The sequence below is a fragment of the Tiliqua scincoides genome, chromosome 8, assembly GCF_035046505.1.
Source record: "Tiliqua scincoides isolate rTilSci1 chromosome 8, rTilSci1.hap2, whole genome shotgun sequence".
Classification (NCBI taxonomy): Eukaryota; Metazoa; Chordata; class Lepidosauria; order Squamata; family Scincidae; genus Tiliqua; species Tiliqua scincoides.
This window is the reverse complement of record NC_089828.1, coordinates 12,164,752-12,188,492: the sequence shown is the minus strand read 5'-3', so window position 1 is coordinate 12,188,492 and position 23,741 is coordinate 12,164,752. Positions and strand designations below refer to the sequence as shown.

The 23,741-nt window shown below is 44.4% G+C and overlaps 1 protein-coding gene across 1 annotated transcript in view; it reads right to left on the bottom strand.

The window, feature by feature from the left end:
• The window catches only part of ATP8B4 (ATPase phospholipid transporting 8B4 (putative)), an 81,486-nt gene extending 64,795 nt beyond the window's left edge, over window positions 1-16,691 (bottom strand). The window contains exons 1-5 of the mRNA XM_066635425.1: window positions 16,658-16,691; window positions 15,524-15,582; window positions 5,019-5,132; window positions 3,115-3,213; window positions 1,081-1,142 (exon numbers count right to left, since the gene is read on the bottom strand). Coding sequence (XP_066491522.1) covers window positions 1,081-1,142; window positions 3,115-3,213; window positions 5,019-5,132; window positions 15,524-15,582; window positions 16,658-16,691 — 368 coding nt within the window. The remainder of the gene's footprint in view (window positions 1-1,080; window positions 1,143-3,114; window positions 3,214-5,018; window positions 5,133-15,523; window positions 15,583-16,657) is intronic.
• Window positions 16,692-23,741: the final 7,050 nt, after the last annotated feature.

Sequence of the window (23,741 nt, the reverse complement as noted above, 5' to 3'; positions counted from 1 at the left end):
AACATGATAGAGTTGCCACTATGATTCACTGCAATCTTGAAGATTCACTGAATCTTTGCAAACAATATAATTTACCTTCACACCAAAATTCCTGGGATTATAACCTGATGGGCAACCCATTTGTAACCTGCGCTGTAACAGGCAGGCAGGCAGGCCTGCACTTTATCCAGCACAGGGTTGGGGCTGGTTGCGGCTCAGCCCAGGGCAAGGCGAATTAATCCCCTTACTCCGAGTAATGCGGCAGCAGCCCCAATGGGGCTACTCAGATCGTTGCTAAATAAATCGGATATGCAGACCTGAGCAGTCTGGTGCTGTACTGCTCCCTGTTGCCTAGGAGTGCAGTTAGGATCCAGCCTAAGTGCCAGATCCTGGCTCCACTCCCTGCCTGGCCCCAGGCCGTCCATAGACTCACCCGCTGCCTGCCCTCCCACCACCCCAGAAAGATCAAGGTAGATTCTGCTGGGTGGCACTAGGATTGGGCCCAGGAGGGGTTGGGCCAGTGGTAGCAGCACACACCGAATCCTAACATCCAGCCCGAGCAGCCTTACACGGGTTGCTTGGATTTGTGCCAGTTAAAGAGCAGGCTGGGACATTACTCGATAAGGGGGAAAATATCCCCTTACCCCAAGGTGACCTCTAGCAACTTCCAAACCTGCACTGACTACTGTGTAGGCCATGCAGCCTGGCTGCTCCAGTGCAGGTTAGGATTGAGCTGCCCATGACTTTAACTGGAATAGATTTTAAACTGCCAGATTTGTTTGGGATTATTTGTATATTTTCCATTTTTTAAAAGTTCTTATGTGAATCACTATGGACAGATATTATTCTGGAAAAGTGGTCTAGAAATGTATTTTTATTACTATCACTGAATCATTCAATTAATAATATAGCTGAGATACCTGCTCCAGAGTTATAGAGAAAAGTTATTTTTTAAAAAGGGGGAACATACAACGCAGAACAAAACAAATTATTTAAATGCTCAATGTCATGATTCTTTGAAAATGCCTGTTTACTATGACTGGATACTGGCAAGGGGAGTTTGGTCATGTACATGAGAAGTTATGAACATGTGCTTCTTACTTGCCATCAATGAGCACTTCAGCTTGCCGATTGTTCACCTGGTTATCAGTCTTATGACGAAACTGCAAGGGGTAAAATATAGAAACAATTGGGTATTTCGGATACATGGAATTCAGTAATTAAGTCCCATCTAGCTGTTTTTTTTTGGGGGGGGGGGAACATACTCAAGGAAGAGTACCAAAGAAATTACACGAGAAGTTACTTGAACAGAACAGATAAAATGTGGGTTCCACTTATAGTTTTCCATATCTTTGGCTCTACCATGGCCTGAATCAGATTCAATCCTTGACAGTATATCCAGGTAGCATTGAGAAAAAATCCTTGCATGCAATCTTGGAAAGCTGCTCTTAGCCAACATCAGGTTTGGCTTTAGGCTAATTTGACCAATTAGGCCAAATTGGGCCCCACTCCTGGGGGGGGGGTGTTGCAATAGGCCAGCGGATTGTGGCACTTGCCTGAATCTGACAGATCACTTCCAGGAAGCACCATGCCAAGCTGCCCACAGCTGCTTCCATGCCAGGGCATCTCAAGGAAGAATGCAACAAGCAGAGCACTGCTGCTGGACAGTCCTCCTGCCCACCCCTTGGTCCAATTGGCTCAGAATCGGTGGGGGGGCTTTGAAGCAGTTGGCACTGATACTATTGCACTACTGCCACCTACTTCCAGGTGCTGCACTTTCACAGGGCACCATTGGCCCTGCCATTGCCACTTGATCTGGTGAGTAGGAGGGGAGGCCCCCACAAACTATTTAGCATTGGACCCCGAAGCTCCTAAGGCCAGCCCTGGACAACATATTCAGTTAATCAAGTGATCCACCTATGTTCACCATAAAAATCATTCTTCCCTGTCAATGGGTTCCTTTACCTCCAGTACCACTCCACTCTCTCTGCAGTGGCAGCCTACAGGGAAACAGTACCCTGTGCATTAACATATTAATCAAGTCTCAAACGCCACACATTTTCAAATCATGCTCTGAGGAGGTTTCGCCTCACTTCAAAGCATTTTCACTTGAAACCTGCCAGCCCGAGCAGTGGTCTGTGGCTTTGTTTGCTGGGCCGGGGCAGGAATTGTTCTGCATTTGTCTGGGAGTTCTCAGAAATTGTGCAATTCACTGAGAGACTTAGGAACTGGAATTCCTCTGGGGAATTGTCTCTGGGGCTCCGTGGATCTCACTGCAAACACAAAACAAATGGAAACCAGTTTGAAGGAACCAATAAAAGTAAAAAAATAAATGAAAAGAAAAACTAGAACCAGAACCCTGATTCTGTGCTCTATTGTTTCCAGACAACCAGGAACAGATACTTGTTTTTAAAGATTGTTGCATCTACATTGGATTCACAACTGAAATTGGCAAGGTTACCTGGTGCCAAAGGATCTCTTCTATGGAGAACTTGTGCAGGGAAAGCACCCTACAGGTAGACCACAGCTGCGATACAAGGATATCTGCAAGAGGGATCTGAAGGCCTTAGGATTGGACCTCAACAGATGGGAAACCCTGGCCTCTGAGCGTCCTGCTTGGAGGCAGGCTGTGCAGCATGGCCTCTCCCAGTTTGAAGAGACACGTGGCCAACAGACTGAGGCAAAGAGGCAAAGGCCCATAGCCAGGGAGACAGACCAGGGACAGACTACACTTGCTCCCAGTGTGGAAGGGATTGTCACTCCCGAATTGGCCTTTTCAGCCACACTAGATGCTGTTCCAGAACCACCATTCAGAGTGCAATACCATAGTCTTCCGAGATTGAAGGTTGCCAACAACCTGGTTCCATATCACAATGACCAACGATTCCCCCTTGCTTCCTGTTATTAGTACTAAAGCAGGACATTTGACAATTATTGAGATTTTACACTTTCTAGAAGGAAAAAAAACCCCTGTGTAATATTGCAACCTAAAACACCATTGTAAATAACATTGCCTCATTGATGTACAATGGCGAAGGAACCAATGTAAAGTTATATATTTGTTAGACACTGATATTGTCACATTGCTGGTTTCCTAAAAAGACAGTGCATCAGTGAATCATAGTGAAGACTTACATAGTCATCTGTGGCATCTTTGACAGCTGTGATGGTTAAAACCAGCACTAAAGGAACAAGCGTGGTAAACCAATATAAGGAGGAGATATCTGGGATCAACTGAAAGAAAAAGAGATTTTTTTTTTAACTGTGGAAAATAAAACCTTGTACCGAGTAATTTTGTTTATTTTATTGATTGATTTAAGATATTTTCTGCTTCAAGGTCTTCAAAGTGATCTATAATCATAAACAGCCAAAATTTATATTCAGACAGGAGAACAACAAACATTTAAAACCAACTACCAAGAAAAAAACAGATATAAACAGCATCAGAAATCAATAGAGCTGTAGTGCAGCGGCAGAAAGAATTGAAAGCCTTGTTAAATAAAAAGGTCTTAACCTGATGCCTAAATAATAGCATCAGTACCCAATAAATAGGTTTCAATAGGGTATTCTCAAGAAGCTGTGCCATTATTTAAAGGCCTTCTCTCCAGTCTATGTAAACCTGCGGAAATAAAACTGTCTGGGGGGGGGGGGAGTGTTTGAAGAGAGAAGTTGTTGGATCACCAGTTTCAAAATCTGAAGTCCATCTGGGAGGTGATCAAAGAGCTTTGATGTATCACAACTCTCTGTTGAAACCAATTTATATAACCAATTTCAATAACCTGCCCAGTTATTGAGTTCTGCCTCGTTGCTGAATGATTCCCACCAAGGATCAAACCATGCTTACAGCACAATTCTATGCAGGTCTATTTAAAAGTAAGACCCATTGTGCTCAATGGAGCTTACTCCCAAGAAAATGTATATAGGATTGCATATTTAGAAATTGACCCAAACAGGATGGAGCCTATTCTGTACCTCAACTCAGAATCCTATTGGTTTAGGACAGGCATCTCCAAACTTTTTGGCCAGAGGGCCACATCAAATATCTGGCATGGTGTGGAGGGCCGGAAAAAAACTTAAATATAAAATTTAAATAAATAAATTAGAGATGGAACTTAGATGAGTGAATAAATGAATGAATGGGCTCATTCATTCAACCTCTCTGGCCCTCAGAACACCCTCCAGACACAATCAGAGCACAGTTCTGGTCATGTTCAGTTGAGTGGGCCAGAGGCTTTCAGGGGACAAGAGGTTGGCTGCGGGCCGGAAAGAGGTTTGCTGCGGGTCACATCTGGCCCCCGGGCCGGAGTTTGGAGACCCCTGGTTTAGGACTAAGTAGTTACCAGACTGTTGATCTTTGGGGCCTCATTCTTAAGAATAATTGGAGTGCAATCCTATACATACTTACCTGGAAGTAAGCCTCATTTTCTATAATGGGACTTATGTCTGAGTAGACATGTATAGGATCAGGTTCAAAATTTCTTACAATACAGTGGTGCCCCGGTATCTTTGGGGGATAATCCTTTTCTGGAATTCTCCCCCCACCCTCCATGGACATTGGAAATCGCAGAAAAGCCCTCAGCGGCTTCTCTGGCCTTCATAATGACTTTTAAAGGCATAAGAAGGTCACTTCCAGTTTTGTTGAAAAACAGAAGTTGCTTTTATTGCTTGTAACGATCATTCTGAGCACCATGCAGACTGTGGGAAAATGCGGGGTGGCGTGGGGGGCCCACATTAGCAGAACCATGAATAAGTGAAACCACAGATATGGGATCCACAGATATGCCCCCCCCATTTGCATGGTTTTAAAAATGGGTGGAAAATAGCATTCCCCCCCCAAAAAAATGGTTGTAGTTATAGTGTGCAAAAGACCATGAAGGAGGTCAACTAAAGTGAAAATTTGTGAAACCATTGGGTAGCTATCTATAGCATGTCTTCAAAAGACAAATTGGGAAGTCATGTTGAACCACATCAGTTATATTCACATTAATGGCATCTGCCATTTTATTGGCTTTCAAAATAAAATAAAAACTAAATATAACCTGCAAAATTAAGAGGAAAAAAAAGTAGGCATTGGCAACCCGTTGAAACTGCTCAAACAAGTTGATAGGCAAAAAAGTCAGAATGTTGTACTTGGATGTTCGGATGCGATTGTTCTGAAAGATAAGAACAGAGAAGATTGAAGACATGTTAGATCTTCTTATTCTCTCATGCTATCTTAAACAGGAATGTTAGAAAATTAATCCATACAAACCCCCGACTGGAACCCTGGAGAGTTATTGCAAGTAGGTGTAGACAATAGTTACAGAGCAATCCTATGCATGTCTACTCAGAAGTAAGCCCCACCAAGTTAAATATTATTTACTCCTGGACGTGTGTGAATAGGATTGCAGCCTAACGGGACAAGCCTAGATCAGTGTTTCTCAAACCATGGGTCGCGAGTCAATTTCAGGTGGGTCCCCATTCATTTCAATATTTTATTTTTAATATATTAGATTTGATGCTACCTTGTATGTGATTGCATTTGGGGAAATGTTACAGACCTGTACTTTTAACAAGCTACTAACTATGCATATTCTTTTAACAATGATAGTAAATGGGACTTGCTCCTGGGTAAGTGTGGGTGGGATTGCATCCTAGAATTGTTAAAAATGTTCCTGCTTGATGATGTTACTTCCCATGATGACATCACTTCCTGTGGGTCCTGACAGATTCTCATTCTAAAAAGTGGGCCCCAATGCTAAATGTGTGAGAACCACTGGCCTAGATGATTACTCAGATACTCCACTATAGTCAATGGGGCTTCTTCTCAGGTAAGTATACATAGGATTGAAGCCTAAGATTGATGGATGGGCTCTTAGTATGGAGAACCCAGCTTCCCCTACTCACTGTATACTATTGAGTCATATCTTCTAAGCTGCATTCTAAGCTGCACTCCACAAATGGAACAAGTGACTAGTATATGGGGAGGGGGGAAGTAAGGTGGATGCCAAAGGTTTCTCAGAATTCTTAGCAGATGGGACCAAAAGTCAGGTCAGACAAGGGCAGAAGACCAGGTGTCAATAAATTATTCTCACAGCATATGCCAGAATCTTTTTCCTTTCATGATTTAAATATATCTCCACCTCCACAAAATTGAACCCTAAATTGTATTTCCATCCCTTACTATGAAATGCTTGACAATTAGTCTCTGGTCTTACAAGGCTGCAAACAGCCTGTATTCCCGCATGCTGAAAGAAGAGGGATTCTGGTCCTTATTACAATCTCTGTTCAGTGCTCTCGCTTGTTAACCACTGTGGCTGATTTTACATGGCAGACACCCAGTATTATTTACTTTTTAAAAAACCAATGAAGACACACGCACACACACAGGCAATTTTTTTTTTCTGCAGAGGTTTAAATGTGTTGTTTTCAGTCTTTAAAATAAAAAGGAAAGTGCTTCAGTAAGGATGTATATGTTTCCCTAATTGCTACCCAGACACAGACCAAAATAAGGCTGACCTGACATTTACCCATTTGCTGGAATTTCCAATGAAGTACATGCATGGCTCCAGGCCACTGTTCTTAGCACTCAATTATGCCAACCCCAAATTTCCTTGCAATATTGACTTAAACTTAGATGCTGTCTCTAACAGTGGTTATTAGTCAGACCGCTTAGTCTTCAAACCACTTGCACTATAATCAGAAGTCAAGGCCACATATTCTGACTGGGCTCCAGCGGCGTATCAAAGGGGTGGCAAGTAGGGACATTTGTCCTGGACGCCACTTGAAGGGTGGCACCGGGTGCAGACTTAGCCATATTCTACCAATGGTGCATTTCCACACACATAGCTAATGATGTGCTTTTGCACCTGTTTCAGGGGACCTCCAAAAAGAGATAAATGAACACTATTTTTCAGTTCTTTTTAGGGGGGCTTAGTACCTGCAGATTTTTGTATCAATTCATTTGGAGGAACAAGGCTGACTTCCCACGCCATGATCTCCCCTTCTCTGTTTGGACAGGAGTGCAGTTTCATTGTGCCTGCCATGGGTGCCATCTTCCCTAAAATATGCCACTGCTGGGCTCAATACATAGGTGGTGCCAGAGATGGGGCAAGACCTACCCCGGGCAAGCAGCTCATTCCCATTGTAGCTCAATCATAAACCGGAAATTAAAATACAGCTGCACTCCTAAGCATGCTTACTTCTATGTTAACTCAAAATCTATAGGACTTCCTTCAGAGAAAATATTATTAGTATGGGAGGGCCAATGTGAAACACACCATTGTAAATGCTAAGTAAATATTTAGTTCATGATCAGCTGGACTTACTGGTAGTTTGTTAATACCGAAAAGAATTTGCCAAGTCAACATATATTAATTAAATCAGCCGAGAGAGTCATTTTCAGTCTTTTAGATCTATGGAGAGCATCATCGTTCTCTTCTCAAGAGTCTAATTTCCTAACCATATGTAATTAGCAATGGCACTGAAATTCCTAATTAACTGGCTCGGTATACAGATTTGTCCAGCTTGTAGTGCTCTGCTGTTGTACAATCAAGCACAATTTATGTTCCCCAGAAAACCATCTCCAGCTCAAAACTCCAAACATGGCTCTATTCATGCGACTTTACCAGGAGACTACCACCTCTGGAGCCTCCAGACATGCTCCCTTTCTCTCCCCAGACACGCACTAGCTATATAGTTGGTGCAGCTCCAAGGAGACCCATTGGCAACTGAGAGGCTTATGGAGGAATAAGGGAAAATATTTTCCCTTACCTCTCCCAAGCCTCCTTATTACCCCCTTCCCCACTATAGCATGTAGTACAACCTATTTAGGCATGGCTACATGCAACAGAGGGGGAAAGGAAAGCATTGGGTTATAGTTTCTCAAAATGCCCCAATTATGAAATTGTATGAAATGTAAACATAGCTACCAATTGCACCAGCTAAGCCAGCCAGAACCTGCCCACATAAGAAGGAGCCCATCAGAGGTTATTTTGACAAAGGCCCCTTCAAACCTAGGGCTAGCTCTGGATCTGAGGGTATGTGATACTAGTTCACTGTTTTCACTAAAGAAAAAACACAGTGTGGAATCCTCGTATCTCATTTTCCCCCTTCCTCCCCTGTGACATTATCCTACCCTCACTCCACTCCAACCTCACTGCCAGTCAAAGGTGAGTGTGGAGAAACTTATGACATGACTTTATGTCATGATGTGAAGAAAAAAATGTCCCAAAGACAGAGGGAAAACTGTGTCACAAGGATTCCATTTTGGGGCAACCACAAAATTTAGCTGAGACGTGAGCTGGTCCGAAACTGCTTTGAGTCTGAACAGGGAGACTGCCTGGAAGGATTGCACAAGTTTCTCTTGACTTCTCAAAAGATGAATGGGACAGAAATGCCATCAATAATGGGTTTTATCTTGGAAAATGCATCCAAAAACCCCATTCAAGGGTGCCCCCCCACCTCATAACTCACAATAAATCCATCTAGGCACTCGTTTTAGAAATGAAAGAAGCTCCTTTTCAGCATGCCTGGCTTGATGCTGTTTCTCATCTCCAGTAAATGATGCGCTGTGCAAATGTAAAGGTCCATATAAATGATAAACAGTTGTACTTATAATAGCCTAAGGCTTCCATGGCTAAAATAAATGTCTAGACCAGCAAAGCACACTGATATTGGTCTTTGCAGACTCACTGTGGGATTTGTGAGAAACAAACACAAAGATCTCATGTTGGCTCTAGCAACAGTATGAAGCAAAACTGTACATGTTATACGTGCACAGGGTAACTCCCAGCTCCAGCGCGAACACAATGCCTGCATTCCCTTACAAACATCTGGTCTTTTCATGCAAATGAAGTGGTGCTGCTTGAGCAATTTTAGAATCTCCTGTTTGGGGCGCTGCAGTGCTCAGAACATTGGACTTAGACCAAAGAGACCTCAGTTCAAATCACTGATTATCCAGGAAGCTCAAGGAATGCCTTGGGAATTCCCTCGACCCGACCTACCTCATAAAACTAGGGGAGTACATGGAGTTATCTGAAGCTCCTTGAAGAAAATGTTGGGTGCAGATGTTATTTTTTTTTTTCCTTAGCTGTGTTGTGAGCCACTTTGGATGTTTTTGTTAAAATGAAAAGGCAGGAGAGAAATCCGGATGAATGAATGGATGGATGAAAAATACTGTAATAATAAAATAACAGCAACACGCTTGGAAAGGAGGGACAGAATCTTTCATTCATCCTTATGAACAAATAGCATCACAGCCACCAAGAAGTGAATATTAATCTTTCACATGGGCAGAAGTGGTGGTTAGGATGTTGTAGCGAGTGGAATGTAGGATGCAAGAAAAACCTCTTGTGTTGGTGCATAGGAAAATGCCTTCTACTGAATTAGACCATTTATCTAAGTCTGAGTTATCTACACCACATGGCAGAAGCAGTTCTCCAGCATTCCATGCAGAGTCCTTGACCTGGGGATCGACATCCGACTGTACTTAGGACCAGTGGCATAGCTAAAGGGGTGGGGGTACATTACCCGAGCTGCCATGCCTTCAGGGGATGCCAACCCACACCCCTGCCGGCAGAACCCGAGGTGTCTGGGAGGTGATCTGAGGCGCAGGGAGGCCATGTGTGGTCTCCTGAGAAGGCCTCCTGGAGGCCTTAGAAAGGCACTTCCAGTTTTTGTACAAGCACTTCTGAAGCATGGAGAGGCCACTCACAATCTTCCTGCACCTCACACTACCTCTCAGACACCCCGGGGGGGGGGGAGAGGTGTTCTGGGCATCTGGCCCCTGGGGTGTGTTAACAACCTGAGGGGGAAGTTAAAAATATGTGTGCCCCTGGATGTCAGATCTCTTAGCTACACCACTGCTTGGATCCTTCTGCATGCCAAGCAGGTGTCCTTCCACTAAGTCATAGCCAATTCCTGAAAGTTAAGCTCCCCAGTAAGCTTAACAGCAGAAAACTGTGCATGTCTACTCAGTAGTCAGTCCCCTTGTGTTCAAAGGGGTTTGCTCCCAGAAAAGTTTGTATAGGACTGCAGTCCAAGTCTCTTGGCTTTTAACGGAACACATGGATGGATACATAACTTTCTTTGCATTGCCCCATTGTAATTGTTGCATGCATGAAATTCTCTGTTGCGCAGAAAGCACGTCTTATCGCACGAACTTTTTAAGAGAAAAATGAGCAAGAAACTCTGGGAATACATTCTGTCTTAAGAATTCTCAAAAGAAGCATGTTGCAAACATAGTAAGTGTCATAATCTTCCTCTTTCAGTAAAACCATATTTCTCAACTTGAAAATTGACGGCAGAATATACCACCCATGAGGAACACTTGGTGGTTTTTCCCTGAAGTACTGTGAACGTTAGATTTGCCAAACCTCCACTCAGGTTTGATGGATCGTTTCCTAAGAATATATCTTCTGAAAAACAAACCCTATTTTTTTCCCCTTCCTGTTCTGCCCTTCTAACATGCTGTTTTGAGAAGTACTTCTGGGACAGTTGATGTTCTGAACTGGGGCTTGCCTATAATTAAGGACTGGACATGGGTTAATAAACGGAAACTCAGTGCAGGCAAGACAAGGTTCTTTAGGGCGGTAGATCAGCCGATCCAGAATTGGGAGTACAACCTAGTCTAGAGGGGGTAGCACTCCCCTGGAAGAACTAGATTCACAGATTGGGAGTACTTCTGGATCTGGCCTTGATTCAGGTGCTGGCTGTGGCCAGAAGCACATTTGCCCAGCTTTGGCTGACAATCCACTAGCACCCATTTTTGAAAAGAGTCTATCTGGTCATGGTTCTCCATGCCATCCTTGCATTGTGTTTGGGTAATTGCAAATTGTTATAAATTGTTAATGTATTGAAAATGATCCAGAAGTTTCAAGTAGTACAAAATGAGGAGCCTGGGTCCTTTTGGGGCCCTGTCAGACTGCATTGCTCCCATGTTTTATCCGCCACACTAGTTTCAAGTACATTTCTGGACCCAATTCAAAGTGCTGGTTGTTGTGTTTGAAGCAGGGCCGTAGCTGGGGGGGCCAGGGGGGTTTGCCCCCCCCCGAGCCAGCAGTTTGCCCCCCCCTAGAATTTTTTCCAAACCTGTCCTTTTTTTGCCTAGTCTGGCATCAATTGGGGATAATCTGAAGCCCTTTTTGCAACTTTTTTCGTGCATAGGGAGAAAGAGGGCTTGGTGCTTCTGGCAGGGATTGGAGGAAGAGAGAGAGAGAGTTTGTAGAGCGAGAAAAGCAGGGCCCTGGAGGGCTCCTTAGAAGTTATGACCTCTGGTCACCCTGCTCCCATCTAGAGCACATGGAGAGCGGGGCTGGTCAAGAGAAGCTACAAGGAAGGAAGGGAGAGATTTCTACTTGTACTGGCAGCGGGCGTGGGTGGGGAGGGTGCTATTTCTTCTACTGTGTAACATGCTAATTACTACAAGGTATTGCTGCGGAGGGGCAGAGAGAAACGTTTGTTTGGATAAATCATGGTGGGGTTTTTGCCTTTCATATATATATTTTTAAAATTAATGGCTGCTGCCTGGGGACTGGGGAGACCCTTTTTCTGGTGGAAAAAGCATGGAAAGCATTTGAGCTAAAGAGAACCGAGAACTTAAGTGTGGAAAAGGTTCTAAGCAGGGGCGGATCCAGGAGAGGCCATGGGTGCATACCCCTACCCCAACTGTCCTGCTAGCAGGGAAGGGCACCCACCGGGATGGAGAGCAAAATCAGGCATCAGGGAAACACCCACTGGGCAGGTTCCAAGGAGAATGGTTGGAATGGGAGCCCAGGTCTACCCACCCAGCAAACAGCCTCAGAGGCTATAAGCTCAATCTGGAGCCCAGGTCTACCCAAGCATGTAGACCTGGGCTCCAAGTCCAGCAAACAGCCACAGAGGCCTGAGGAAGGACATGATTGAGACATACAAAATTATGCAGGGGATGGATGGAGTGGATAGAGAGAGATACTCTTTTCCCTGTCACATAGCACTAGATCTTGGGGTGGCGGTGGACAGGTCGATGAAAGTGTCGACCCAATGTGTGGTGGCAGCAAAGAAGGCCAATTCTATGCTTGGGATCATTAGGAAGGGTATTGAGAACAAAACGGCTACTATTATAATGCCGTTGTACAAATCGATGGTAAGGCCACACCTGGAGTATTGTGTCCAGTTCTGGTCGCCGCATCTCAAAAAAGACATAGTGGAAATGGAAAAGGTGCAAAAGAGAGCGACTAAGATGATCACAGGGCTGGGGCACCTTCCTTATGAGGAAAGGCTACGGTGTTTGGGCCTCTTCAGCCTAGAAAAGAGACGCCTGAGGGGGGACATGATTGAGACATACAAAATTATGCAGGGGATGGACAGAGTGGATAGGGAGATGCTCTTTACACTCTCACATAACACCAGAACCAGGGGACATCCTCTAAAATTGAGTGTTGGGAGAACAGACAAAAGAAAATATTTCTTTACTCAGCGTGTGCTCGGTCTGTAGAACTCCTTGCCACAGGATGTGGTGCTGGCGTCTAGCCTGGACGCCTTTAAAAGGGGATTGGACAAGTTTCTGGAGGAAAAATTCATTACGGGATACAAGCCATGATGTGTATGTGTATTTCCTGATTTTAGAAATGGGTTATGTCAGAATGCCAGATGCAAGGGAGGGCACCAGGATGAGGTCTCTTGTTACCAGGTGTGCTCCCTGGGCATTTGGTGGGCCACTGTGAGATACAGGAAGCTGGACTAGATGGGCCTATGGCCTGATCCAGTGGGGCTGTTGTTATGTTCTTAACCAGGGGACATCCACTAAAATTGATTGTTGAGAGAGTTAGCACAGATAAAAGAAAATATTTCTTTACTCAGTGTGTAATTAGTCTGTGGAACTCTGTGCCATAGGAAGTGGTGATGGCATGTTGCCTAGATGCCTTTAAGAAGGGATTGGACAAATTTCTGGAGGAAAAGTCCATCATGGGTTACTAGTCATGATAGGTATGTGCAACCTCCTGATTTTTGGAATGCCAGATGCAGGGGACGGCACCAGGACACAGGTTTTGTCTTGCTGTTTTTTGTGCTCCTTAAAGCATTTGATGGGCCACTGTGAAATACAGGGACTGGATGGGCCTTTGGCCTGATCCAGCAGGGCTCTTTGTATGCTCTTATGTAGGCTATAAGCTCAATTGAGAGCCCAGGTCTACCCAAGCAGACCTTGAAGTCCAGGCAGAAGCCCAGGTTTACCCACCCAGCAAATAGCCACAGAGGCTATAAGCTCAACCAGGAGTTCAGGTCTACCCGGCTGATAGACCTGGACTCCAAGTCCAGGTGGCGGGAGCCCAGATCTACCCGCCTGGTTGACCTGGGCTCTGATGGTAGTGCTCATCCCCCCCCCCCCACACACACACACTGGATCCACCCTGATTCTAAGGAGATTCAACTCTCAGAAAGATAGGTGAATTCAGCTCTACTAGGTAGATTCAGTAATTCAAATCTTCTGTTTTGCTTTTTAAAAGTAATGAATATTTAAAAAAAAACTAATGTTCCAGTGGCATTACTGTATCTGACTTGCATATCTTTCCTCTTGCTTTTAAATAAAGTAAATAAATTTTATTTTAGTATGTCTCAATGCATCAGCAATGTGTCATCAGCTAATGAAAGGCTTTCAATACAAGCAAATACTACCTGCATCACAGTGATATGTTTTACTTTTGCAGGGATGCAAGCCTATGTATTGTGCTGGTGTGTAAAATGAAAGGATATGTTGCCTGTTATTTCTATGTAGACAAATACATTTTACATTGCATACAGAAATGCATTTTACTCTATGCAAATTATTGTTACATTGCTTTATAGATAATGAATGCGTTTTTCAATAACCCCTCCCCCCCAAAAAAATATTTTCTCTTCATGAAATTTGGGGGAGTTACAGGACTTTGATGTTTCTCCATACTTATCCCTTCATTTTGCACAGCAATATAGATACCCAACACAATTGCCCCCCCCCTGAAAAAGTAGTCGCCCCCCCCCCTCTAGAATCCTGGCTACGGCCCTGGTTTGAAGCCCTACATGACTTAGGCTACTTGATTCCTTTCCTCATATATATCTGCCCATATACTTCATTCTACATCTGAGTTGCTTCAAGTTCTGCCTTTCAATGAAGTACAATAGATGGGAACACACTTTTTGGTGGCAGCACCTAAACTGTAGAACTCCTTCCCACAAGAAACAAGATAGCTCCCTCTCTGGTGTCTTTTAAACAGAGGGCAAAACCTTTTTATTCCAACCCTCTACTTATGAAATTGGCTTTTTAACAAAACAGAAATCTGACATAATTCATATTTGACTTATATTGCACTTTTTAAGATCTGCTCACATGTCTGATTATAAATACTTGTTGTAAGCCATAGTGGTATACTGTTGTAAGCCCCTGCAAGTTATAGAAAGGCAGGAAAGTCTCCAATGCTAATGGCAGTGTTTTTGGCACCAGGAGCCCTAGGGAAAGCATTTTCTCAAGACATTTTAGTCCTTAGTGAGTAAGCTAGATACCCTTTTGTGCTAGGGGATGTTCCTGAGCAGGCTCATAACAGTGGTCTAGGCAGGAGGGCAAGTTGTTCAGTCTCTGTTAAATGAAGTCCACCTTTCCAAATTGGGTTAAAAAAGAAAAAGAAAAAAAGAGAACAGAGCCCACCCACCCTCCTGGATGAGACTTGCTGGATGAGACAGTATGAGACTTGCTGATTGCTTTGGAACTGAGTACGATTTTTTTTGCTCTCTCACCATACTTGCCAGGGTGAGGGTTTTCTCAGCCTATTTCATGCTGTGACACTGGCAGGTTCTTAAAGATCAGTTTTTCAGATCACAGCAGGAGTGGGCACTGTGGTCAGAGAGGATGAGGATAGGATTTGCGAGCATCTTATTGGCAACCAGGGTGAGAAAAGGGTTGGACTACAAGCTCCTCGGGCTGTACAGCAGGGTCAAGCAATCCTCTTGTTGCACCTGCATTTCACATCCTCAAAGGTTGTTCAACTTGGAGTGTAGGGGAGTGGGACCATAGCACTAATGGGCTGATTCTCTTGCCAAAGGGGGGATTCACCTGAGTGGAGAGGCAAAAGGATGGGAACATCCAGGAGCCCAAACTGAAGGATTTTTGCATAAGAGTTAAAAAATTAGGAATTTCACTGTAGTTGTATTATTAATAAAGCCATGGCCCATTTTGGCCAAAATTATTGCTTCATGATTTTATTGGGTGTGGGGGCAATAGCTCCACTTCTTGAAACCAATTCCCAAATCATCCATCCCTAGCTTTAAGGAAAACCTACACATTCCATACTGTCCCCTCTTCCCCAGATAATACCCTTTCAAGTATTCGTAAGGAAGCATATTTGAAAACAGGGAACGTGGAAAGCTAATCTGAGCAATTAACCTGTCACATGCAAGAGTTCCTATTCAACATCACAGAAATGTTAAGCATGAATCTAAAAACTGTGTTTGCTCCAACACCTTCAAGTGACCCTTCCGAGGGCACTCCACACAACTCTATAAAAATAAAAGTGTATTTGTGCAGGATTTCATGGTCAGAAAATGTTGTACTCACTGCATATTGAAATGTTTCATTATATTCCCGATTATTGGCTTTCACCCTCCGCCTCTCCTCTGAAAAATTAAAATGAATGAAAGCATAAGGAAGCAAACCAAGACACAGAAGCACTATTATTTTAAACCATCAACAATCATTGCCATATTTGAAAGAAACTCAGGTTTTAAGAAAAGTACAGTCAGAAGGGAACGAGGATAGATTCCCCATCGGTCACATGTATGTATAAAGCAAAAGGGACCTGGTTTTTGGGACTTCCAGAAGGTGGGCTGTCTCCCCAGCCCTCAGAAGGCCCTCTAAGGCCCTGTAAAGGGGCCTTAAGGAGGAAGAAAATGGGCAGCAGGGAAGAGATCATGGTGGTGCCTTGGGGAATTTTGTCCCCTCTGAACCCCTCCCCAGGTACCAGTGTGTGGGTGGAGAAGTGGCTTAACCCACCCTACCTATAGCTCTTCTCCTTTCAGTCTGCGCTTCCCCCAAGCACTTTACTCATCAGCTGGGCTTCAATATCAAATGTGAGCTTGACTGGAAGAAAAAAGCTTAGGGAGAAAGGCTAGCAGGCAGTAAGCAGGGGACTGCATGAAAGGCTCAGATCCTCTCACCTCATGCCCTATTTTGCTCTAGAAATTGAATATGTCTATACACAAGTGCATGCACACTTCATATGTAATTGGGACAGGCTCCAGGTTAAACCATCCGGGTCTGCTACCATTACATCAAGCTACCATTACATCAATTAAAAAAAAACAATCCTGATAGCCATTAAGGACAATTAAGAATGATCCACAGGCCTAATGATTTCTCAGCTTAATGCAGGGCTGGGCCACCCAAGGCACCAACTAAAAGTTGAGCATCCAGCAGCTTGTTGGCCGGGAGTGGCAAACTGACAAAGGATGCTTGGACCTCACATCTGCCTGCTACCTCTCCCCCAGCTCTTCACTCACCATGCCACTTCAGTGGGCTCTCTGATTCTCTTCCCGCTCACTAAGAGCAAGTGGGAAGAGGATCAGGGCAGCCCATTTCTCAAAGTGATAGACAGTCAAAAGAAAAATGTATATATAGGTTTATTAAAAGTACCCCCAAAATCAAGAGGTGACGCCTTCTACTGAGAGCAACAGCAAAGCCTCTTTCACTCACCGTTATCAATTGCAATTAGTCTTGCATCAGACATGACCGGCACAAAGCTTAATCCTAAGTACTTGGCTCTTTCTGAGGATGATCTCAGCCACAGCTACTACAAGCAATATTTATTTTGCATATCAGTGGTTTGAGGGGCTGTACTACACATGTGATGCAAACTTCCCATGGACTCATTCCTGTTCATTTTCACACCTGCTCTTCTCTAAGCAGAACTCCAGATTTCAAGTTCACTTCTACAAAAACACTTCTCCCTCCCCCTTGTCCCTACCACTGCAACTACATCCTTTGGCTGGTATCCAAAGCATTGTGAAACTGACTAGTGCCACACAGCAAGCAGGTTTTGATCTTGAGTTTCTTAAACAGCAGTTTCCTTTGCTGTAAAATAAGAAATGTGAAATGTCACTTGAAACGGGGGGGGGGGGGTTTGAAAGCAGTATGCAATATGACACAGTAGGTTGCAGATTGAAGGGAGGGAAGCAAGAGTCCCACTGGGCAAGATTGGCCTCTTGTGCACACTTAAAGCACCTTTTTGCATCTCAGCCAATGACAAGGAGGTGGATATATAGTGCTTAACTTAGTAACATTGGGAGGAAAGAGTGATAGTCTCCATAATAAATTTGAAATAAGGTGGAAGAAAGTAATTTAATGAGAGATTGTAGCTTCATAGCACCTGTTGCAGACAAGCTACTCTGCAATGGCTGTAGCTCAGAGGTAGAATACCTGCTTTGCAGGCAGAAGAGTCAAAGTTCAATTCTTGACTTGCCGAGATAGGACAGTGGCATAGCTAAAGGGGTGCAGGGGGTAGACTTGCACTGGGCAAGAAATTTTAGGGGGACAAAAACCTGAACTTGACACTAGTGGCCAAAATAGTGAAAACCTTGGTAAACTGAATTTACTATTACAGTTGACTCCTGACTCAGTGCATGAATACTGAAAAGATAAAGAGGGTTTTGGGAAGAAGAAAAAACCCTCAAGTTTCAGTTTCCATTCCTCATATATATCAGAAGATACGCAGCAGAAACTGTACTGTACGTGAAAGAAACAAAACTCAGAGCGGGAGGGAGAACAGCTTGGTGTCCTAAATAGCATCCCAGCTACTGCCTCTGCTGCTGCTCCTCTTCCTTCCACTCTCTGGATTTGAAGCAGGAAAATGGAGCAGAAGAGAGCGTGGAGGAGATGAGAGTGATGGATTAGAGCAGGGGCCTTCAAACTCTGGCCCACGGGCCACATCCAGCACTCCACAAAACCCATCCAGGCGCAGTACGGCAGTGGAGAAGCCATTCCGCGCTGCGGACTCCCCTTTTCACAGCTGATCTACATTGCAACTCACATCAGACAGCCACTCCCCCCCCCCCCCCCACAGAAATTGGGGCACAGAGCTTACTGGAGCATTGGACAGCTGCTGCCTGGTGTAAGTTGAGACAAAGATCGGCTGTGCCACTAAGGCTTTGCCACTACAGCGCTTGAACGGGTTATATGGGCATGCAGCAGGTTGTGGTTTTGAGACTGCTGTGTTACAGTGCCATCCTAGTCTACAACCTCACTTGGCCTCATGGATGCACCAGAACAATATGCAAACACAGCTATGTTACTTACCTAATATTTTCTTCTTTCTACAGAGCATTATTGCATCTGGTTATTTTTCACAGGGTCCCAGTAATTGCCCTGAAAAAACGTAATTACAAAGAGTTATAGTAATAAAGAAAATATATACATTTGTAAGAGTCCTTACCAATAACAAGAGTCATTGAAGGGTTCTTTCCATTTGGGACTAAAACATAAAGGCTTGCATCCTTTCAATGGTGCCTAGCTTCTTAAATGTGTAATGTATATCAAATGTGCAATGTATATTTCCTTTCTATCAGTGTTTCATGCATATACGTTTTTTTCTGTTTTGATTATAATTATTAGGCACATTTTCATTTATCACTGCTGCTTTGACTTACAATAAATTGTCAATCAATTTTGAAAAAACAAGAACTCCCTTGCACCCAGAGCACAAGTCAGCAGCAATGAGTGACCAGAGGACCATTCTGAGAGAGAAGGGAGAAGGACTCTATGCCCCATTATGAAAAAAATGGCTCATGGCTAAATGCAGTTGTTACATATCCCTACCCATTCAGATCCCTTTTGGCTTCTGAGATTGGCAACTGACGGGGGAGGGGGGGAGAGGAGAGGGCTAACATGCCAGACTTTCGTCAGCTGCTAACCTACTTATTTCAGATCATACATATGGAGCCAAATTATTCAATCTTTGACTTCAACCTAGGTTTTTATTTATGCCATGAGATGTTATCCCCATAGGAAGATGTTAGCATATGGCCATCAATCAATTGCAAATAGCATTAATCTATTAATGCGTGGTATGTTCATTTGATTGAAAAAAATTTTAACATATGAATTCCTGTAAATACCAGAGCTTACCTAAGTAATCACGGTGGTTCTGGGTAGTGAGCTCCCTGGTATCATCCCAAACAGACCTCATCTTTTCCTTTTTCAAAATGTCTCCCAGTTTTGGAAACTCTATCTGAAGTATAGAGGGAAAAAGAAAACATCTGTTAAAGCCACCCTTCCCCTGCAGAATAGAACCTCACCACTCCTAAATGTTGCTTTATTATTTATTATTAGTTATTTATTATTTATTAGTTATTTATTTAGTTATTTATTAAAACTGAAAGTGTAACTGAATGGATCTAGACGGGACATCTGCACTGGATGATTAAATGAATGACAGGACTATTGCGTCCTGAACAACTGTGACGCAGGCCCAAATCCTAACCCACTCTCTAGCACTGGCATAGCTGTGCCAATGGGACATGCGCTGCATCCTGCAGTTCGGGGGGCACTCACGGAGGCCTCCTCAAAGTAAGGGCATGTTTGTTCCCTTACCTCAGAACTGCATTGCTCTTATGTCAGTGCTGGAACATGGGTTAGGATTGCGCCCACAGTCAAAGACATCCTGATAGTGGACATTTGCATTCATTCTTTTTGCATCCCAGACATTTATGGCCCAATATACGTATATTTATATTAGATGCACTTTTTTAAATTTTAAGATGTAATGGTAGGGTTAGGGTTTGGGTTTGGGCTAAGGCTGGGATGAGAGGCTTAGGATAAATAACATGGGGTTTGTTGCCCAATTATAGTGGGATGTCAAAAAACCCAGACACGAATGTCCAGGGAAGCCAATGACCAGGACACAATCGCCCATGATACAAATACCTTAGTACTAATTTAAATGCCTACGATAAAGCCATTTCTTGCTCCAGGTACACAAAAGCGTAGGCAGCTGTAGACACATGCTACCTGATGTCTGCAGAACACTTTTTAAGTGTTGCAAGCTCATCACACACATTCGCTAAGTAATTCCCACAACAACTGCGCAAGGTAGGCCAGATTTATTCACATTGCAGATTCAGTAGAAATGAATCTGATATAATAATTTCAGATTATCTAGTGTGTTCATGGTCGACATGAGGTGTGAAATGAGGACACTTCCCAACTCACACCCTTATTCCCCATGCTACGCTAGTACAACGACACATCTAGACACCAGTCCCCAACGTTCTGTTCCACATTTCTATACTACTCTCGGCTGACCAACAAATCATAGCAGAATCATAGCAGAGTTCAGCTGATTGGCCAGGCTTGTCTTTCAAATGGCTCCTACTGAGCAGTAGCAAAAAGGCATTTGCCCGTTGGGCAAAAAGGCAGGGTATAAATTAATAAAATAATAATAGCATTGCTACAGGGGACGCAGTAAATAATACAGGCACTGCAACACACTTTGTGTGCAACCCTTCCTGCTCTCCATCAGAGCCATTCTAAGCTGCACATTGCCATTGCTGCCTAGAATGGATCCGACGGCAAGGGGCCAGTTATACAGTGTGTTGCATTGCCTGCAATACTTACTGCGGTAGTGCCCCCCCATAGTTACACTACTGCCACTGAGTTCTCTTGGGAAAGAAAATGGGCTGCCATCTGGGATACAACTTAGGGCCCAATCCTACCAACTTTGATATCTAAAAAACATATCACACCCATTAAAAGTATTACAAATCATGAAAAACAAAATCAATAACAGAATACAGCAGAGCTTTCCAAAGAAAAACAGACCCAAAGAACAACATCTAGTAGCCTCATCCCAGTCCAAAAGCCCTGGGAAACAGCAAAGTCTTCATAAGTTTCAGAACTGAGGGCAGGGCAGCGGCCAAGGAAACTTTCAAAGGAAGGGAGCTTCAGGACATTAGGGCCACCACTGATAAAAGTCCTGTTCCTGTGTAGATGCTTGCCTTACTGTACCAAACATATGGAGTAGCACATTGGATGGGGAACAGATTTACAACTATAGTGGCCCCTAGATTTAAAAAAAAATTGCTCATACTTCTTCAAATGACATTGCCAACCTACACAGAATTCAAAGCTGTTCCGTAATTTTGTCTATTCCGTAGCTGTTCCGTAACTATTGTCTCCTTAGGGCTGATAAAGCATTCGTGACTGTTTCCAATACGTGCTTTTTAAAATTTCCATTTCAACAGTTAAAGTCAGACCACCAAATAGTATAATTGCTGTTTATTCTATATCCCAGATGAAATTTTTCCACAACACCTGGGGTGGCTGGGGCTGCATTTGGACTGTGGTCCAGCCACACAACTTTCTGTGTTCCTCATTTTTTTCTCATCTGTTTCCTTAACAACCAGCAGCTACCGATCTCCATACCCTTTGCAAAGAAAGTTTTCCAATTCACCTCCTCGTGCTTATGCAGCCCTTGCCAACATCTCCGCTCACATGCATTTGCTCTTTAAATGAACAACAGCTTTCCAGGCAGAAACAACAAAATGATGCCCTTTGCCAGCACTTGTTGTATTTTTTAAAAATGTGTTTTCTTGCCCCATCTTTCCATTTACAAAGGCCACAGACAAAAGGCCATTTACAATAATAACTCACTGGGAAATCATCAAACCAAACTGGAGGGTGCAATTCTGTGCCAAGAGATGGCAGCCCCTCCCAAGTTAATTAAAGGTGAGAAGGAGCAGCAGCTGTAAGCATAATCAACAGGGGGATTGGAAGCCAAGCAATTAACTTGAATTGACTATCTAGCCACAGGTGTCACGGAGAGCTCCTATTTTCAAGTCCAACAGAGGGGCAGCAAAGAGATTTCAGGAAATGAGGGGAGTGGAGGGAGGAGGAGATGTGGGTTTAGTTCCAGCAAGGTTCAAAGACCCGTAAGACTTGGATATATTTTTTAGATTAAACTACAAGACAAACTGACAGTGTATTTTAGGGGCATTTGTTGTGGTGACATTTTTATACCTATTCATAACCAAAGATACAAGTGCTGCTGAAGACAATCACATGCGGTCTGAAACTCCGGTTGGGGAGCAGGGAGCAATGCAACAGTCAGTGCACCGCTTCTCCCTAAAAGGTGACACTATCCTTTCCTCCACACTTCCTCTACTGCTCCATCACTTCCTTTTCCAATCCAGGAAGCAGGAGAAGGGGGAGAAGCAATGGAGGTGAGTGGGGAGACAGAGGTGGACACTTTCCACCACCCTGCTGCCTGAGGACTCATGGATGGGACGACTCTGGGGGATCATGATACAGCCATCCAGTGGCAGACCTGGGCAAGGGCGAGGAGGGGGCAAATGCCCCAGGAGTCACACTTGCCATGTGCTCACTGCACTCCTGTGTACTTGCTGCCACCTTCACCCACCGCGCTACGCCATCTGCCTGTCCAAACCGTTCCGTGGGCAGGTGAGGTTCTGCACAGCACTCAGCAGCAGTTCAGAAGCCATCTGAGGCTTCCCCTACTTACTTAAGCGATACTTAAAGAATACTTAAAGTTTCGTTGGGAAACCAGAAGTATTGTTTAAAACAGCAGGAGAAGCCTCGGAAGGCTTCTGAACCACTGCAGAGCATCGTGCGAGGCTCTGTGAGACTCTTTGAGTATCCTGGGGAGGGGGGGCGGCATGTTGGAGGCGGATGGCATGTCATGGATCAGGGTCTAGTCAATGCCTGGACAGGAGACTTCCTGGGAACTTTATGTAAGCCACCTTGAGCTCTACCATGAAATAAGTGAAATAATATTATCAGATTTATTTATTTTTTTAGAACTTAAGGCTGTATGAAACAGGAACAGTTGCTTGTGGTATGTACACTCATTCTGTATTCATCTTGGGTAAACAGGTTTTGTAAGTTTCAATACCTGCTTCACCAAAGGTACAGCAGTGGGACAGAAGAAGTTTGCACGTAAACCATGGGAAGCGGGGTCAACAGCAGCAGCACATGGCACTTTTGGCAGCTGACGGTGCTCAAGTGCCACAAGTTGGTCTACCACTGATGCAAGGGAAGATTGGGCCCAGTCCTGGGGAGGATTGGGCCCAGTAACAAGTAGTTGGCACCAGCTAGGTGGGCCCTACTCCCATCACCTTGGCAGCAGATGTGGCAGCAGGCATGGGAGAAGAATAGAAACTCCTGTCTACTGCAACACCCACCAGCAACAGCATAGCTAAAGGGGGCGGCACAGTAAGTATTGCAAGCTCTGCAATGCACCATGTAACTTGCCCCTCCCACTCACCATTAGAACCATTCTGGGCATTGACGGCAGCGCACTCATGTTGCTGTCGCTGCCCAGAATGGTTCCAATGGTGAGTGGGAGGGGCTGGTTACATGACGCATTCCAGCACCTGCAAAACGTACTGCGCTACCCCCTCTAGCTACACTACTGCCCACCACCAAGACAAAGGGGAGGGGACTCACTGAATTAAGAGAGACCTGCTGGACAGTGCCTTGAAAAGGGCTGCCTCAAAACTGCCACCAGCCTGATGAGAAACTCTGTCCATCCACTGTCAATTCTTTCAGAGTCAAACAAGAAACTGTGAGCCCTGGGGTCTGATAAGTTCACAGAGGCTGAACTTGGCTGGCGCAGGGGCCTGGGGGAGTCATGAGGAGGACAGAGAGGAAGTCTTTCAGGGTGGGGGAGCGCAGGTGGCGGGGAGGGCAGGCAGCGGGAATGGGGTTAGGGTCTGGTCCCACCTCCCGCTCCCCACCTGCTTTCCAGGGGCAGGCGGGCAGGGAGCAG